At 43.2% G+C, this 19,157-nt stretch overlaps 1 protein-coding gene across 6 annotated transcripts in view; it reads right to left on the bottom strand.

The window, feature by feature from the left end:
• WASHC2C (WASH complex subunit 2C) overlaps nt 1-18,654 on the bottom strand; it is a 36,366-nt gene extending 17,712 nt beyond the window's left edge. For 4 of the 6 annotated variants that reach the window (XM_048069164.2, XM_048069169.2, XM_048069170.2 and 1 more), the window contains exons 1-18: nt 18,518-18,654; nt 18,331-18,444; nt 18,023-18,187; nt 14,342-14,407; nt 13,617-13,790; nt 12,893-12,986; nt 12,448-12,506; nt 11,616-11,663; nt 10,299-10,388; nt 9,677-9,764; nt 8,363-8,431; nt 7,885-7,997; nt 6,087-6,159; nt 5,240-5,296; nt 3,154-3,315; nt 2,619-2,752; nt 1,068-1,160; nt 457-561 (exon numbers count right to left, since the gene is read on the bottom strand). In XM_048069164.2, the coding sequence (XP_047925121.2) occupies nt 457-561; nt 1,068-1,160; nt 2,619-2,752; nt 3,154-3,315; nt 5,240-5,296; nt 6,087-6,159; nt 7,885-7,997; nt 8,363-8,431; nt 9,677-9,764; nt 10,299-10,388; nt 11,616-11,663; nt 12,448-12,506; nt 12,893-12,986; nt 13,617-13,790; nt 14,342-14,407; nt 18,023-18,187; nt 18,331-18,444 (1,704 nt within the window). In that variant the 5' untranslated portion in view covers nt 18,518-18,654. The remainder of the gene's footprint in view (nt 1-456; nt 562-1,067; nt 1,161-2,618; nt 2,753-3,153; nt 3,316-5,239; nt 5,297-6,086; nt 6,160-7,884; nt 7,998-8,362; nt 8,432-9,676; nt 9,765-10,298; nt 10,389-11,615; nt 11,664-12,447; nt 12,507-12,892; nt 12,987-13,616; nt 13,791-14,341; nt 14,408-18,022; nt 18,188-18,330; nt 18,445-18,517) is intronic. The other 2 variants (XM_048069166.2, XM_048069167.2) reach the window with 2 other exon arrangements.
• Nucleotides 18,655-19,157: the final 503 nt, after the last annotated feature.

The raw sequence follows: 19,157 nt of genomic DNA, 5'->3' as shown, positions 1-19,157 counted from the left end.
CTTCTTGCAGAAACTGTGCTCTCATCTCAATCTCTGCACTAGCAACCATAATTTTTACATACTGAAAAGAAAAAAAAAATAAAATCACCAGCCACGACACACAGGAAGCAAGAAGTCCCCATGTGGCTGGCTACCACAGGCCAGGATAAATCAGCTTCTCTAAGCTCTTAACAGTTCTGTATCTCAGTGCTCCTTAGCCACATGAGCATGCCAGTATCCTTAGTGTTTAGGTCCAGAAACGATATGCAGTGACTAAAATACTAAGAACCCACAAGAGTATCTGCTCAATTCTCCTCCCTGATGCTGTCCACATGCACAGAACTGTTACACAATGTAAGACCACCAATTTTGTGCTCCAAATTTAGCATTTTTGAACACCTGAGTATTTTCTGCTGCATTTGCAAGGCTGGGCAGGAGGATTCCCACACATAGGCGATATCAGGAAGTGGCACTTACCTCTTCATCATCATCAAACAAAGAGAGTGGAGTTTTTGTCATGGACTTGCTGGTGGGGAGAGACGGAGCTTTCGACTTCACAGTTTTACTTGATGAAAACAAGTCCTGCACAAAAACAAAGAAACATCACTTTGCAAAGCAATGCTAAGGATTTAAGAATTCTAAAAATGACATTTATGTTCTTCCTTTAAAAAAAAATTTAGTATGTCTGTGAAGTCAGGAAAGACTTTTTCAGGTGTGCCAACAACCTGAAACTCCACAGGGATTTCCTTCAGCCTTGCAGATTAATTGCTAGCTGCAAGTCCAGGACACAAGGTTAAACACATGCAGTCTTTCGTGATTCTTGCTTTTGACTTGCTGCTCCCCTCGTCCCCCATCAGACTTTTAATTTATGCCTATTTGTACCACACAAGTTCAGGTTTCTAGTGTTGGGGAAGAAATTCTGACAGATTTCACTCTTGGAGCAAGAACGAACTTTCAAAAAGAACAGGAACAGATGCATGGATGTCCTCAACCTTATGGGTAAACAAGGTGTCCCCCAGATACCAGTGAACTGAAGTTAGCGTGACCCAGATCCCAAAGATTTCTGTAGTGATTTAAGAGATACTCACTTCAGAATCCTCCTCATCAGAGAAGAGGCCCCTCTGTTTCCTTTGAGGTGCTTCAGATAAAGGCTTGAAGTCATCACCTGATGACGGCTGACTCTTTAAGACAAAAAGAAAAACACGCTTCATCTGCACCCATTTAAGGTCAGTACGGACAGACACCCTATATGTCCCTTTCTACAGGGCAGCATCCCAGCAGTCAAAGGGACACAAGCTTGCCATCCACGAGCTCAAGTCCCACGTGCTGTGTGAGCAGCTCTTCCTCAGCCAGAACTATGCAAAGGTGACAAGCAGATCTTGGCATAGGCCTCCTCTCCCACCACCTTACTTCTCAGCAGAGCATGTGTGCAGCAACTCAGATCAGGCCCCATTGTGAGTTAAAGGGAAAATTATTTTTTAAAGCCATATTTAGCAAAGAAAGATGGCAGTTTCTGCCAATCATCATTTCCTGTATTAGCAGTGTGCAGCCCAAGCCTGCTACCAGCTATATTGCCATTAAAGTCAGAATGATTCCAGACCCAATCACTACTGTCAGCAAGCCTGGAAGATAAAATAGACTTCACTTCCTGACACTGCTGCTGAATCAGCTGTCATGCTCTCCCTCCAGGAAAGCTAAGTGCTACCAGATCTGAGCAATGGCTATGGATGACCTCCCATCATCACTGCTGCTCCACTGACCACGGATACTGTTGCAGTGCACCAGAAACAGAAGCTGGCCTTGGGCCTTGTGCTCAAGTGCTTTTTATAAGGCTGTATGGAGAGAGTCCTACAGCAATTTGCATCACACACGCCTAGCTCCGTATGCTTCTCAGTGCGGAGGGGAGAAGAGTCACTGTAGCTCATTATGTTTGTATACTGCTTAGACAGTCAGTATGTATTCAGTGAACACATACAGTTTGTTACGGAAACAAAGAGCATTACTGCTTTTCTCAAGACACTGCTCTGAAAAGGAAAGTGGAGCGTGCATTAGGAGGGTCTCAAAAATTCCATACACGTGTCCTCAGGACAGCATTTAAAGCTTTCTACAACTTACAGTTTTCAGCTGAAAAGCAGCTTTTTGAACACTCAAAGTTTTGTATATGCTTCGGTAAAACTGTGACACCCACACTCCCATCCTAAAATATATACAAGCAACAGGTTACCAGTAAAGTTCCTATCTGTGGTCTGTATAAGTGCAAGCACAGTCTCTACACAGAACCATGACACCAAAGGTTCTTAAGTCAAGCTGGCTTCCTTCCAGCCATGAACTTCATAAACTGTTTTAGTCATTGTTTTGTCCTTAAACTGAGGCTTCTCATTTTGCTCTCACTTCAGTCCTGCTTTAACAATATTCTTCTAATCATTGTCCCCCCCGCAAACAACCTAAATAAACCCCAAGTTTGAGAAGCAAAATACGTTTACGGACACCTGAAGCAGTTCAGTCACAGAAGACTATGAATGCGGTTCTGCCTCACAGACATGGCATTTCCATATCATTTTACATGGAAAGATGACTTCAGCTGCAGTAATAACTTTTTCCTCAAACCTTGAGGATATGATCCATTTATATTCCATTACCTTTTTTGCTGTGACTGTCTCCCTGTGACTTTCTGTTTCTTTAGTTGTGCTGGCAGCCACAGGAGGAATGGCAGGTTTTTCTTTGAACAAGTCACCTTCATCATCATCATCAAATAGGTCAGCTGTAGACTTGACTGCATTAAGAGACAAAACAAAAAGGGAATGAATAGAACAGAACAACCACTATTGAACAAGAGGAGACAGCAGTCATAAAATATACCATGCTCCCTTTTTAAAGCTGACCAACACCAGAGATCTTGAGAAAAAACTAGGCATGCTCTCAAAATGAAACATCATTTACCTGAGAGCACTAGTAACAGACAATGCAGTCAACATGCATTGAGCTGGAGTCAGCAGACACTTCTAAATTCCTGAATGCAGTGTTTGGCATTAGCTTGGCACCTCTAAAGGCACAGAGTCTGCTAACAGGTAGTGGTGAGCACAGGAGCTGAGCACTGAACTCACTGGGTTCCTATCAGTTTGAATTTTGATGACCCTTAATGTATAACCTGCCACTGCACACATACAGAGATACCTGGATCTGGAGGCTTTTTACTTGCTCCCCCAAAGAAGTCATCGTCATCATCATCAAACAGAACAACTTTCCCAGGCTGTTTAGGAGATTTCTCTGTGCTCCGTGCTGCAGGTTTCTTGTTTTTTTCTACAATTACAGGGGAACTAAAGACATCACTCCCTCCTGCAGGTCAGATAGGAGAAAAAACACACACAATTATTACCAGAGTTACTGAAAAGCTACTCCTTCCTAAGTGAAGCCAGGCTGACAGTTTCCATCACAACAACTTTTGATGCATTCCTGCAACAGTGTCTCATCAAAAAGCATTAACTAGAAATTTCATGGTAAAATCAAGTTGCAGACTGATGGCCTCTCACTCACACTGCAAGCACTTCTTCCTAACACCTGCTCATCTCCCCTAAAACAGCAGTCAGCTCCTATGTTAAAGGTAGCAAACCCATCAGTCCCACTCTGTTGTCTGCATGGACTTCCCAAACCAGAATCCTACTTTACAAACCAGTAAGCTACAAAACAGTGGACAAACAGAAGTGATAAGGTACCTGGGGAGAGGGGAGGGCAGATGACTGAGCTCTCCTAAGGAGCAGATCTTGTCATGCAAAAATCATTAATACCACTGCACTATGAGGATGAGTTTGGTCCCAAGATCTCCGAATACTTTAGACAAACTGTCTGCGAACACTTTAAGCCTTTCTGGTAAAATAAGCAGTCTGGTTCTAAGCCATCTTTTTGCTACTTAAATACAGATATTTGGAAACAGTGAAGAAAAGAGACTAACTGAAAGCCTGGTAAAAAGAGTAGAACTGCTATCTGGTTAAAACTCTGCTGATTGCATGAATTTAGAATCACAGCAGCAGTTCATCATTTAAGAAATAAATAAATCACAATTAGAAAGTGCCACGGGATTTACAGGAATACAGTCAGAGAACTTGTTTAGGTAGTTATTATTCATTCTCCCATTCCTAAATGGGCTGTTCACTGGGAGTGTGTTCATGAAGTGATTTTGAAGAGCAAATGAGCTGGTGACTTTAGCCTGTCTACAAGGTACTGAAAAGATGCAACAGAACACTTTGAATAAATGCTGCATATCACTTAATGAACAGAACACGATTAGAATGATGGCAAATTCACTGCTTATACAATAGTACCTCCAAGAAAGAACAAAGGATAAAGAAAATTGCTATTTGCTGTTTTGAGCTTGGCTATCAAGTCTTACAATTATGTAGAATGACCACTGCTGAAATGTACATTTGATCTTGGAGTAAAAAGGCTGTATTTGTATATTTCCTACTCTAAAGTGTGCTGAGGGCTCAGTTAGCTGAAGTTGTTATATTAAACCAGGCCTTTCTTAGTAACGTGCAAAACTTAAAGCTGAGGTAACTCAGGCAAAGACCCTGCGCAGAGACAGAAATTACTGTAACTCAGTTGATTCAGAAAGACTGAGGACATGTTTCTTTTCATGGCTCAGACTGAAGTTGTATATGCAACATGCATCTTAGCCTTTTGTTGTTGTTGTTTTTCTGTTTTTTTTTTTTGTTTGATTGGTTTTGGAAAGCTCTGAGCTACAGATCTGCTCCTTCTCCATGTATGCAGATCCTCACAATCAAAACTGAAGAAAAATGAATGCTTTTTTTACTTGTGTCACAAAAAGAGGAACTTGAATACTGTATTTAAACTGTCCTTCTGCTAATCTCAGGGAATATGAACAAGTCTGAAAAATCAAAATGCTTCTCCTTCACAGAGTATAGAGGGAAGGTGTAACTGTGTACTGCAGATTTAAACAGCATATTACTAGTTAAAGTAACACACATCCTTAAGAGTAAGCTAGCATAGCAGCAGCTGTCAGCTTCCAGAGTTCTCTCCCATCACTGACACCTACCTTCAGAGCTCCTACAGAATATGGATTAAACAAAGCATGCTGCAAGTTAGGCTTAGCATGGTAGAAGCGCCTGTATTTGTCATTAAGCACATGATCAAGCAATGCAGTGTTGCTGTATTTTCATAGCTTTCTTCTTTAAAAGCTCCCTAGTATGGTTTAAAGAAAAGAGCATTTTGTGCATGAAGCAATTTGCTATTGAATGGGTCATACCTGGGAACAGAGACACTGCACCTGCAGGAACTTTCTTTAAGGACTTTGTAGAGGATGCTGAAATCATAGGAAGTACAATACAAATGGATGCACTTGCTTTACACTGTCAAAGCTTTTAGAACTCTACCATAGAAATAGGAATCTGAGAAGTCGTCTGAGCTCCAGTTTTTCCTCAACGGCCCAGAAGTCTTTAGACATTTCTCCTTGAACCTCTTTCTTTTTGCAGATATGTATAAGAACAGTCTAGCTTTTTGTGGTCCATTGAAACTTGCCTATGAAACTGAAGCTTACAAATATGGCATACAGCTACACACAGAATTATTTACAAGGGTTGACATTCACACATTTGAAACCACTTCAACACAAAACGCCTAAACCAAAATGGCTTAGTCTCCAAAGCCATGTATGAAAATTCAACAAATACAATGCTTCAACAAAACCTACTCTAGTACAGAATGCATGCTCATCAGATTCCTGAAGAGTCTGGCTATATAGCTAATGTGAAACTTAAGTGTTCATCCGTCTGTGAGGATCAATCCTGACCCCACTCAAACCCACCACTGGACACTGCGAAGTACTCTTCAGCAACAAGAACCCGTTGTATGCAGTGAGTTCTGCCAACACCAGCAAAGACCTCATTTTTAGCTCCAGGAGAACAGGAGTGTGCAAACGATCACAGTGAACAAATGTGTAAAATTCAAAGAAAATATAGCTGTTCTCTATTAAGATTGGGCAAGAGAGCTGCCAACAATTGCTACTTCAGACTTTCCAATTCAGAAAGAACAAAACACTACCCGCTAGCTGTGATAAATCCCAGCATAGACAGGACTACAGAGTTGGTTCTTACCTTCATTTATCAGGACTTGCTCCTCTTGCTGTTTTGATTCTTCTCCTTGTGGTACCTCAGCAAAAAGATCACTCTAGTAATAGACAAAAATGAGTGGTGAATTTGTCTGTTGTAGAAGACAGACGTCAACTTTTCCACGCAGAATATCCACTTCTGAGCCAAGACAGAGGTAACCACCACTCCCTTCCCAAAGGTATGTCTGCACATACAGACTTAAACCTAGCTACTCAAGAGTTAACCTGAGCACAGACATTCAGAAAGGTAGCTTTCTGCCTTCTAAAGTTTAATTTACACTACAATTCACTTTGATTATCAATCTGTTTACCGAAGAGAAAGAATGAACTTTCATCTGCACCTCTTCAAGGGCTTACACTAATTAAACTACAGCTGTTTAGGTCCTGGTTACACTCCTCCAAGCTTTCCTATAAAGGCTTATACAGTAAGGTTTAAAGGAAGAATTCAGGTCAGGACACACATAAAAATACTCCTAAATTTCATGTGCATAAGATGAATGATTTATATTGTTGCCAATGAGTCTCCAAAACACTGATTTGGTGCAGATATATACGTTATAGCTCAAGAGCATTGCAAGACCCTCGCACAAGAGTCTTTGAGGAGCAGCACACATCACAGGTCACTCCCCTTCTCTCCTCACAACCCAGGGGAGCAAACTCTTACAGCACACAGAACAGCAGCTAAACTGAAACAAACCCATTTTTAGTACATCCAAACCCAGAAGAAACCTGTGTCTGCCTTCTGGTTCAGTGAGGCCTCCTCCATTATATAAGGTAAATGAAGATATGTTACCCTTCCTAGATGATCATTTTTCAGCTAACAGAAAAATAATATTTATATGTGGGCAGGCAACACTCAGACAAGTCTACTTGGCTGTCCTTTATCTAGCAGGATAAAGAAAACAGTCTTGATAATAAGTAAGCAATAGAGTTTAACGATACCTTCATCTGAATTTGCACTGACATAAAGCTGGCTAACAGTACCAGATTTAAATTATTATTTTTTTAAAGCTGTCAGCTGCCACTTAAAAAGAAAGCCCACTAGTTGTTTTGTTTTCCAAATAAAGGCCACATCTGAGTGGAAAGCATTGCACAGAACTATCCTTTTTCCCCTCACACAACACCCTTGACCAGTGCTTGTTGGATATATTCCAGCAGATTAGCATGGTAAGCTTGAAGTCAGCTGTACATGAGGTCTCCTCCCAAATTTCAGTCCAATAGCCTCCTTGGCTCCAAGGAAAACATAACTTTTGTTCCTCTAGTTATAACTAGAAATATAACACGCTGCAAATGCAGTGATTTACCTACCATTTTGGACAAAGCTGAAGTGTTAGCAGTATCAGCTGCACGATAGAATCAGAAGCAATAATTTATTTTACACAGCTTTACTGTAAGATTCTTAAACCTTATTAATTTTAATATAAATCTTTTGTTTTAAGATGAACAAACTGTATGGTGTATGGTTTACTTCCACAGACAGAAGTGAGGTACTGAGCATACTCTGCTGGAATCAGAACCACTCTAGCATAATGCCAGGACAACATTTGAATTTCTATCAGCACCACTGCAGAAGAAAGGGCTTTGCGCCAAGGGGAACACAAGCATCGTACTTGTGTGGTTTTCTTTCTCCACTAGAAAGATAACACTGTCCTATTATGCCTGAATGTTACCAAGCAACAAAATGTTGTTTCTTCTCACTGCTGTCCAGAGATGGAGCTCTGGGGTTGTGATTTTTTTGTAAGACACACACACATCTCTATCTCTATCCTCTCTTGCATTCTCACCTCATCATCATCGAAGAGACCTGTCCCACCACTGAAGAGTCCACCCCTAGAACCAAAGGGTGTGAAGTCTTCATCGGTCAGCTTAGGAGGCTTGAAGATGTCGTCATCATCATCTAGAAAGCACAAGAGCCAAGAGCTGTGACCTAATTTCAGGAAATGGGATAAAGGGACAGCCAAAACAAAAACTGGTATAATTCCAGCCCCTCCCTCTTATAAAGATGATACATACAGAGAAGCTGCTGTAGATGGATCAGGTTGTATCTGGTTCCTCCACAATGCCCCATTTAAGCAGAAACTCTCACTAGGCCTATTTCTGGTCCTGTTTTGCACACACAGCACAACCTAGATTTGTGTACACACTCACCCTGAAGGATGTTCACTGATATCCCACCCAGTTTCTACAGCAGATACCACATTTTCTGAAGCAGTGTCTTACAATCCAGCCAGTGACTGAAAAAACAAGAAGAGGAAATCCTACCATCCGATGGAACTCTAGCTTCCTTCTTCTCTTTTGGGGTTTTCCTTGTTTTGGTCTCTGGTGGCAGGGCTTTTAAGAAGAAAAGTTCAAATGAATGAAATGTTACTTGCAACTTATGGTAAAAAGAACCTTAAAAAAGTAATATAATCAAGCTGAGTTGTGTGTCTTCACATATATATAAAATCAACCCACTGAAGCAATTCTATGAAGTACAGGTTCTAAAATATACATTTGAAATCATAATGGCATCATTCTGGGAGACACTATAGGTTCAACGTGGTTGCCCACACAGTGACTAGTGTCACCTGAGATGCCAGAGAGCAATGCAGCATTTCTGATGGTACAGCTCTCACACAGGGCGTGCAGAAGCTTTGAGCACCTCAAATGGCTCCAGACATACACTATGCCCTGATTCGGTTACCAATCCAGAAGTTTTATCCCCTCTCTCATCCCTCGACAAGGTTATTTCAATGAACAGAAGACCTGCCTGTAACTCAATAAGAAGTTAACCTGATAGTTTTTAGTACTCCATCCAAAATCCTAGCTAGATCATTTGAACCAAGTAAGAACAAATACATTTTGTATTTGTCTGTTTATGCTCTCAAAATTACAAGCCAAAACCAGGCTCACAAGCACTCTACAACTCAGTTTCACTCAGCTATATTCAATTGCCGCTTTGCTGCAAGAATAACTAGAGAGATACCTCTCCATTTGAAATTGTAGCAGAAGTAACTGTAGCACTTATTCTATCACTGAAAACAGCTGTAAGGACAAGCTCCTGAAAACACAGCATATTTAAGCCACAAACAGGGAGATAAAAAGCACCCAGACCCCATGAAAACACCAAACTGTTGCTTGAGGGATTTTCCACTGTAGAGCTTTAAGGAAGACTATAGAGACCAAATGACTATAGAGACCACAGCTTCCACAAACCTATCTTAAGCAGGGGGGGGAAAGCACATGTGGTCAAACACGCAGTTTTGCATACCAGTGGAGAATCAGATTAGAGAGAAAACCTGTACTATAATATATGCACCTGGGGAATGACCTGTCTCACCCAAAAGCAGTAAGTTTACCACTATAACACTCAGTAGATTTTGGTTCATTCCTGTAAGTAATGACCAAAAAGTTTCTCAGAGCACAAAACCATTATAACAGTGTCTTTAATTCCTCCTGTCAGGTTTTCACCCAATACGTGCTCAAAAAATAGATCTGTGTAATTTCAGATACTGTTACACAAAGTTTCCTGTCCAACACTCTCAGGAGTTTCCCACTATTTCACAATCATGTATAAAAACTTGAGAGTTATCTTACACGAACGGTCTTCATCCTCTTTGACCAGTACTTCTCCTTTGATTCGGGCTGCAAGCTCATCAGCAAACGATGTCGGTCTTTTCTTTTTCTGAGGAGTAGGGAAAAATAACAGCATATTCCTTATACGCAATTCTGTTACCAGTTTGATGCAGTTGCATTGTATTCTACAGCCTCATTTGTACAGTTTCCTATCTACACTTTGATTGAAGCACTCATAAGAGGCAATGCAGCTTTCTATTAAGAAGGCAATTAGGAGATCATGCGTGCATCAAGGAAAAGCCGTTTTTAGTCCTCCATGATAATACAGTTTTTAATATCACCTCATTTTGGGAACATGACCAGCAAGAAGCATTTACCGCACACAAATGCAACAATTTCTTAATGACATTTAAAGACAGCTTTGATGCTAATTTAGGGTGCAGGATTCCACCAGTTTAAAGAAGCAAGACTGGAACAATCATGTTGAAAGACCATACAGGATTCTTACAGGCCCTCTCTACAGGATCCCATCTCACGTAACCAAGAGTTACTGTTATAATCACACTTTTCAGATTTTTCATGAGGGAAGTCAAAAATCTATCCCCACAGAGTGTCAACATTTACTTACAATCCTTGTGCTTACCTCTATGTCTCCATCCTCATCTTCCTCTTTTTCAGAGTCAAAGAGATCACCACCATCATAATCGTCTTCATCACTCATCTGTGCTGTCCTCTAAGAAAAAAAATAATACCCTGTTGTGTTCTCCTGAAGTTGGCATACAAAAGGACATGCAAAAAAGAAAAAAATCCACCTCCTTAGATAAAATATTCAAAGCAGATTTACTGAAAGGATGGAAACATTCAGCCAGTTTGAGGTACTGCACAACTTTTTAGAGGTACAAACAGAGTGCCTCTAGCTGCAAGTAACTTGCTGTATTCTCTAGTACACCTCTGTGGTGCATCACCAAACATTTCTGGATCAGGGGCAACTGAGGACAATAAGGCTGTCCTCACAAGGAGTGTACTGCTACCATACACAAGCCTGAACTGCTTTGTCTGCCTTCCCTTAGTTTACTAACTGCTCTCCACCAAAGACCTAGTAATTATGCCTTATTTCTGGAACGCTGAGATTAGCTACTACAAAATTTTGCCATTTTGAGCTATTCCAAATGTAGATAGCAGTATCTTAAATACAGTACTAAAAGTTACTAAGTACTTAAAATACATCATGCATACAAAGTTACCCTATGAAGACCAATACAACTTCACATAACTAACATCTGAGTGCTTTTGTAAGATTGCTTTTACAATTTTAAAAAAGGGTTGCTTTTTGAAACACTGTTCTTTTGGCCCTCATCTTCTCAGCCAGAGGGTCCCCACTATAAGTCCCTTTTTCACTGATACATTTAACATGGATAAGATTCCTTCCCCTAGCACCAACAGTTGAAATCAGGCTTGAATTTCTAAACGTAAACGTTTATTTTTCTCTTTCCATTGTTACCCAAATAGTCACACTTTCCAAATGTTTCATACTATTCTTATCTTTGATTTCCTGTCATACCCAGACTGCATTGTTCCTTACTTCCTGCTTTGCAAGTTTAGAATTTTGATCAGACACAATAATCTCTCAGGAACCTAGCTCTCCTAGGGTTGATTCTTTCACCTCTCTTGGCTCTGAAGTTATTCCTGAGGAAAACACACATCAGGCAATGCTATTGCACATATGCTTTTCATCTAATGATGGCTTGCAAGCATGTCTTTAACCCCAGTAGAGGTTCAATTGCACAATACAGTGCCCCCTAGTCAGGACAACCTCCCCATACAAAGTTATACAAACCAGGCTTAAATAAGGCTTTTAATAGTTAACTGTCTAGAGCTCTGATCTCCTTCCTCTTTATTACATTCTCACTCTGTCTCAAGCAGAAAGAGTTTCAGGTGGTACCAAGGTGTATAACCGTACCGTCTTTTGGTCATCTTCACTAGGGTTTCCAAATTCATCATCTGATTCCTGGAACATAAGAGACCAAAGACAAGCATCACACATTGCTTCATTCAGTGGCTAAGGGATAGGGCTCAAACTCCAGACTTGCTTAGGTTTGGGTATTCACATCTCCTCACTGCAAACACACGATTGTTTGCCCACCATTGACCATCTTCATGAAAGGAGCTCAGTAAAGCATCACTGAGTTAGCAAAGAGAGCAAGCTCCATTTCAGTAACTCAAAAGGGATTAAACTTTAATTGAACAAAGATACCAAAACCAAATTCCTGAGGAAAAAGGGAGTGCTTCTACAACACAGCCATAAACCAGAGACATTCCAGCTAAGGCAGACAAAATATCGGAAATTGTTATTCCAATGCAGTGGATTCATAAGGCAAAGCCTGGAGGTACATCACTGAAACCTGTTTAAATTTATTCCTGTTAGTTTCCACTCCATTCTTTGTCACTGTAACTTACAACAAATTTGCCCTCCATCAATTCAATTGTTCATTGCAAAAGCTTCAAGCTGATTTTGCTTCACAATGTGAAGACTAAACTGGAATAAAAAATTTCAGTCTGAAATATTCTACTATAACAGCAGTTAGAGCCAACACCACTTTACTGCTCTTCTGAAAGGCTGCAGAGGAAATTATAGTGTAAGAACAGGAAAATACATTTACAACTGACACAGGGAGCATACATTGCAATACTGTCTTGATACCACACATGGAAAACCAACGTAGGTAACGGCCTCGCAGGTAAACAAGAACTCACGAATACTTATGCAAAGTAGCTAGTACTCTGTTGCTTACCTCTTCATCCTTTTCTTCGCTGTCAATCACACTTCCACGATCACTATCTACCGAACCTTCTATTTTAAATGAAAATAGAAAAGTTAAAATCAGACATGACATCTGCACACAGAGCTTGCTGGTCAGCAGACATACCTACTGCGACTTTAAAGGCTTTGTGATGAGAACTAAATATCAGGTAAAAAAGAATGGTTTGAAAGTGATTTGTAGTCTGCTGAAATTCTAGCATTTTGTGTTTCCAATACACAGAGCACAAGGTACTGACAACTCATATTTGGAAAGCTGGTTGTTACAGCATAGTGCACGTTTCCCCAGCTAACTGCAGTATGCAACTAAATGTGCAAAACCACTACGCACTATCACACAAGCTATTACAATTAAGACCAAAGTCTCAAATTAGGAGCTAGTTACTCCCATAGAAATAAAAGGTCATGCTAGCACATACCTTCACTAGTCAGATCTCCAAGGCCAACATCATCTTGTTCCATGAACTGCTGAGAGCCAATCAAGTAAGGTAAAGGCCTGTCAATATAGAGATCCTAGAAAGAGACAACATGAAGTCTTTCTGACATCTAGGAACAGCTCTACATTGCTAATGAGCCCTACAATCCTTATTTTAAGGCAAGGACGATACAAACTAGTTTCATGTGAATCCCACCAGACATACACTTCAAGTGGGGTGGGCCAACTGAGATTTATGCCTTTCAACACTGTCAAACAACATGGGCTACTTCTATTTGCGTGGTCCCAGCACATTTTCTAGATGTCACAATAACATAAAAACATCCTTGCAATTCCTACATCTAGGGTTTTTCATTACTGGTACAGTAAAAACTGACTATGAAGATACTGTTTGTACCTAAAAAGCATGACATTTAAAGGTGCCCTTCCACCCAGAACTCAGACTTCCATTTCCAAGTTCACTACCACTGAACTAATCCCTTAAGGGGTGCCATTCCTTAACGATAAGCCCAACTGCAAGACAAGCAGGCTACACAAAATAGCTCAGCAAGGAGCATTTCTGCTTTAGATACAGTCACCAAATCCTCTTTTTAGATAAAGAACATCAATTTTATACCAACACAGTGACACTGCTTGCAGAAGTGAAGAGCAAATCCAACAAAACCAAACACAAACGCAGTGCTCCCAGCAAGAACAGGTCTCTCTACCTTTGGCTCAAGTATCAGTTCCACCCTTTCATTACTTTCTTCCTCTTCAGAGTCAGAGTTGCCTGCTTTGATGTCTAGCTGTTCAAAAGCACTGTCTAGTACTTGCAACCCATAATTCACTGCTTCTTGGATTTTGGGGATCAGATCAGCTTCTTTCTGTTCCCGTGTCCTTTCCTTCAACAAGAAAAAAAACACATTGTCATTGCATCTTATTAAAGACTCAATCTCACTGCAACATGCATGAGAAAATCTAACTTTTTTTCCTTAATTCACCTTTATCAACGCGGTGAACAGAGATGTTCTAAACACCCCTACCAGCACAGCACTATCCTACTTGTGCTTCCAGCTCATCAAAGGAACCTTTGTGGTATAATACACCATAACTATAAGATATATAAAAAAGCTCTGAGTTTTTATCCCTGGGAATTGTAGTCAGATTCTGCTTCCTTAATTCACTACTTCTGAATCCAATAAGGCCTGAGGCCTCAATTCTCTTGCTGAAAAAATATGCACAGCTGTTGAAAAATCAACACAAGTCTTGTCTACTAGATTACAATATTGAGTTTGGGGAGGCTCTAACGGGTTATCACAAGCTTCAATACTACTTTTCAATGTTATGTTTGAATGACATAAGCTTATAAAGCAGAAAGACTTCAAGGAGAAATTAAACAGTTTGATTTTTAAGCTCATGGAAGTAAGTACTCATGGAAGCTTAAGGTAACTACCTGCTCTGTTTTGTCTCCAACATCAGCTTTGGGAATAGGCTCTTCCACTTCTTCATCATATACTCGCTAAAAATTCAAGCACAAATAACTGAAGTAAGAACAACATACTGCTGCAAGGGCTAAATCATGAGCACTGCCAACAACAACAAAAAATACACTGTTCATGTATGATTAAACTATACATTAATTCATGAAATACTAAAACACGAAACAAAACACAGATGATGCCAGGCATCTTCATAGCCTCCTTCATGCATTGCAGTCATTATCAAGTTCCTATCATGCAGCCTCTCAAGCCAACTGAGGTGATTCAAGACTGCAAATGTCACTGCAGTAGAAGACAAGTTGGCCATTTAATTCCATTCACAGATTGACCTAAATACATTTAAAATAAAATACACACAACACTATTTAACCCTCTATTAAGCTGTTCTAGAAGCCTTCAAAATCAAGCATAGATTTACTTATGATGTGTCAGGTTTTGTCATCTAGCAGCTTTTCCCCTTCTTTTCTATCTATCCTTCTCTTGTTCTTACAGAGAAGGGTCACATGAAGGAAATCGTGATGGCACAGGAGCGGTCCGTCCCCACGTGCCCAAAGATGAGCCGGCGTGGAAGAAGACCGGCCTGGCTCAACAGAGAGTTGCGGCTGGAGCTTAGCAGAAAAAAGAGGGTTTATAATCTTTGGAAAAAAGGGCGGGCCACTGAGGAGGACTACAAGGATGTAGCGAGGCTGTGCAGGGAGAAAATTAGAAAGGCCAAAGCTCATCTGGAGCTCAATCTGGCTACTGCCGTTAAAGACAACAAAAAATCCTTTTACAAATACATCAACGCGAAACGGAGGACTAGGGAGAATCTCCATCCTTTACTGGATGCGAGGGGAAACCTAGTTACTAAGGATGAGGAAAAGGCTGAGGTGCTTAATGCCGCCTTTGCCTCAGTCTTTAGCGGCAATACCGGTTGTTCTCCGGACACCCAGTGCCCTGAGCTGGTGGAAGGGGATGGGGAGCAGGATGTGGCCTTCGCTATCCATGAGGAAATGGTTGGCGACCTGCTACGGAGCTTGGATGTGCGCAAGTCGATGGGGCCGGATGGGATCCACCCAAGGGTACTGCGAGAACTGGCGGAGGAGCTGGCCGAGCCGCTTTCCATCATTTATCGGCAGTCCTGGCTATCGGGGGAGGTCCCGGTTGACTGGCGGCTAGCCAATGTGACGCCCATCTATAAGAAGGGCCGGAGGGCAGACCCGGGGAACTATAGGCCTGTCAGTTTGACCTCAGTGCCGGGGAAGCTCATGGAGCAGATTATCTTGAGGGTCATCACGCGGCACTTGCAGGGCAAGCAGGCGATCAGGCCCAGTCAGCATGGGTTTATGAAAGGCAGGTCCTGCTTGACGAACCTGATCTCCTTCTATGACCAAGTGACGCGCTTGGTGGATGAGGGAAAGGCTGTGGACGTGGTCTACCTTGACCTAAGTAAGGCTTTTGACACCGTTCCCCACAACATTCTCCTCAAGAAACTGGCTGCTCGTGGCTTGGACTGGCGTACGCTTCGCTGGGTTAGAAACTGGCTGGATGGCCGGGCCCAGAGAGTTGTGGTGAATGGAGTCAAATCTGGTTGGAGGCCGGTCACTAGTGGAGTCCCCCAGGGCTCGGTACTGGGGCCGGTCCTCTTTAATATCTTTATCGATGATCTGGATGAGGGCGTCCAGTGCACCCTCAGTAAGTTTGCAGATGACACCAAGCTAAGTGCGTGTGTCGATCTGCTTGAGGGCAGGAAGGCTCTGCAGGAGGATCTGGATAGGCTGGAGCGATGGGCTGAGGTCAACTGCATGAAGTTCAACAAGGCCAAGTGCCGGGTCCTGCACCTGGGCTGCAACAACCCCAAGCAGAGCTACAGGCTGGGAGATGAGTGGCTGGAAAGCTGCCTGGCCGAGAAGGACCTGGGAGTATTGGTGGATAGTCGGCTGAATATGAGCCAGCAGTGTGCTCAGGTGGCCAAGAAGGCCAACGGCATCCTGGCCTGTATAAGAAGCAGTGTGGCCAGCAGGTCGAGGGAAGTGATTGTGCCCCTGTACTCGGCTCTGGTGAGGCCGCACCTCGAGTACTGTGTTCAGTTTTGGGCCCCTCGCTACAGGAAGGACATGGACGTGCTCGAGCGAGTCCAGAGAAGGGCGACCAAGCTGGTGAGGGGTCTGGAGAACAAGTCTTACGAGGAGCGGCTGAGGGAGCTGGGCTTGTTCAGCCTGGAGAAGAGGAGGCTCAGGGGCGACCTCATCGCTCTCTACAGTTACCTGAAAGGAGGCTGTAGAGAGGTGGGGGTTGGTCTATTCTCCCACGTGCCTAGTGACAGGACGAGGGGGAATGGGCTAAAGTTGCGACAGGGGAGTTTTAGGTTGGATGTTAGGAAGTACTTCTTTACCGAAAGGGTTATTAAGCATTGGAACGGGCTGCCCAGGGAGGTGGTGGAGTCACCATCCCTGGAGGTCTTTAAAAGACGTTTAGATGTAGAGCTTAGGGATATGGTTTAGTGGAGTACTTAGTGTTAGCCTCCCTCAGACTTCAGTTTGTTCTGATGATCCCTCCATCCAGTACTTTTGGTATTCTATTGTAGGAACAGCTACAAGGAGACACAGGGAAATAAAGAACACTCCTTGAATCTGCAAACTTGAATCCAAATCTCTCAAGCACAGATCAAAGTTATCCCCTTGGAAGAGACATGGCTCTTTCTATTGCTAAATTGAGAACTAGAAGTGAGGACCCGTTTCTGTGGGCTTAAATTTGGGCACAAACGTTTCGAAGTACCCAAGACTTAAGACATTTGGTACAAACTGTTCTCAGCAAAATCGTTAAGCTGAACAGCAAAGGTAGGCCAGTAAAGACACTGCTGTACTGAGGAAAAAAAAAAAAAAAAAAGCAACACCCACAACGGAAACCCAGATTTTCATTGCCTTGTCCTCTGCCAGCATCTTTCCAATAATGGCATCATGGCTTCAGAGGAGATACATGTGGCCTGCAAGGAATGCTGATCAAAACAAAATACTTGATAAAGGCCAGTGCTAGGGAAAAAAACAAAACCCACAAATCTGTAAAACTATTAAAGCTCTACATCTTAATTACACACTTGTTATTAGCAATACAGTATCATAAGGGGCTTTCACATCTTTCTTGTAACCTTTCCAAAGCAGCAACATTCACAAAATGGTACGATTCACTAACAGGCAGCGATCCCTGATCAAATATAATAGACAACCACCTGCAGACTAGCACCTCTAATTTTACGTTAAACGCAGTTTGTGTAACAGCACTGAGCAAGCTTACAGCACTGTACAGCATTCTTTATATTTAGACAACCAAGTGCTACATTCATGCTACCTGTAAAGATGTGCCAAGGCACCCCAGAGATCCCAACGCACTCATAATCCTGGAAAGGAAATCCCAATCGCCACATCACACATAAACAAGGAGGTAAGTAACTCAGAAGAGGCAAAAGGGAATCTGCACATCTTGGACTGTGCCTCACTCACGAAGGATTTGGGAGACCTTTTAAAATAAAGTGTTTATACGCCACTCCGTCTCTAAACCAACACTTGCCACGAAGTGAAAGCATTTTTACCAGTTACAGCGCGTGGACACGCCAGGGTCTGAAGCACAAGCTTGACGCCACACACCAACATACTCACGTTCTCTATGAACTGCGTGTTGGACAACATGAGAAAGTCGTTGAAGACATTGTGGAGGCGACAGTCCGCGGCTTTTGTTTCACTGATCAGCCCGTCCACTTGCTTCTTGATCTCGTGCGTCCTGGAAATGGTTTGCTGGGAGAACTCTTGCAGAAACCGCAGCAGCTGTTGTGGACAGGGGAAGGCAGCGCTCGGGGGCAGCTCCTTCTGCCCCCCTGCGCCACAGCCGGCTGCGATCGCGCCCTCACCGCCACGCACACGCCTGGTCCCGGCCCCCTCCATCCCCGTCCCCCGGTCCCGCTGCTCACCCCGGCGTCCGAGGCCAAGGACCAGCTCTGGCTGCCCTTACGGATCTCCTCCAGCGACCAGGGCCGCTCCCACACCGGCGCCGGCTCCGCCGCGTCCTGCGCCCCGTTCATCATCTGCGGGAGAAGGGCCGTGAGGCGAGGGGCAGACGGGCGAGGGGCCGGGGCCGGGGCCCTCCCCGCCGCTCACCGTGACCACGGGCCGGGCCGCGCCGCACCCCGGGCGCCGCAGTCAGCTGAGCGCGGTCATGTGAGGCCCGGCCCGGCACGGCCCGCCCCGAAGCCTCCGCCCCAGCGGGGCGAGGCCTGCGTGAGGCCGGCCCGGGGCGGCAGGGGGCGCGGCGGCGCCGCGGGAGCAGGGTGAGGGGCGGGCGGCAACAGGCAGGCCGCAGGCCTCGGGGTGTGTGTGTGTGGCTGTGGCTGAGGGGAACAACCAGCCCTCCGGGCACCCGCCGCCCTCCTCAGTGCCGGTTCTATAAGAAGATACCGTCGCTAAGCTGGCTCAAACCTTCAGCCTTAGTCGCATTTAAAGTATTTTAATAGACATAATAAAGCAGAAAATCAAAAAAAGTACAAGTAGACAAATGTTTGTTCAGGATCGTTTCACAACAACATCCTGAGCAAGGTTGTAAAAATGCTACACAGATGGGATTAATCTAAAATTATTCTCCAGGCTCTCAGTGTTTTGCCATAGTTCCTTCCTCTGCAGCATTCCAAAAAGCAGCAAAGCCTTTAGTTAGTTTCCATATTTATTGAAATGTGGGATTAAATCCAACAAGTTCTTGGTTGTTAATGCAAAGTGTTTGTCTGCTTGGCACAGAACTTTGTGC

This window comes from Anser cygnoides, chromosome 7 (assembly GCF_040182565.1).
Source record: "Anser cygnoides isolate HZ-2024a breed goose chromosome 7, Taihu_goose_T2T_genome, whole genome shotgun sequence".
NCBI classification, from domain to species: Eukaryota; Metazoa; Chordata; class Aves; order Anseriformes; family Anatidae; genus Anser; species Anser cygnoides.
This window is presented reverse-complemented; position numbering and strand designations above follow the sequence as displayed.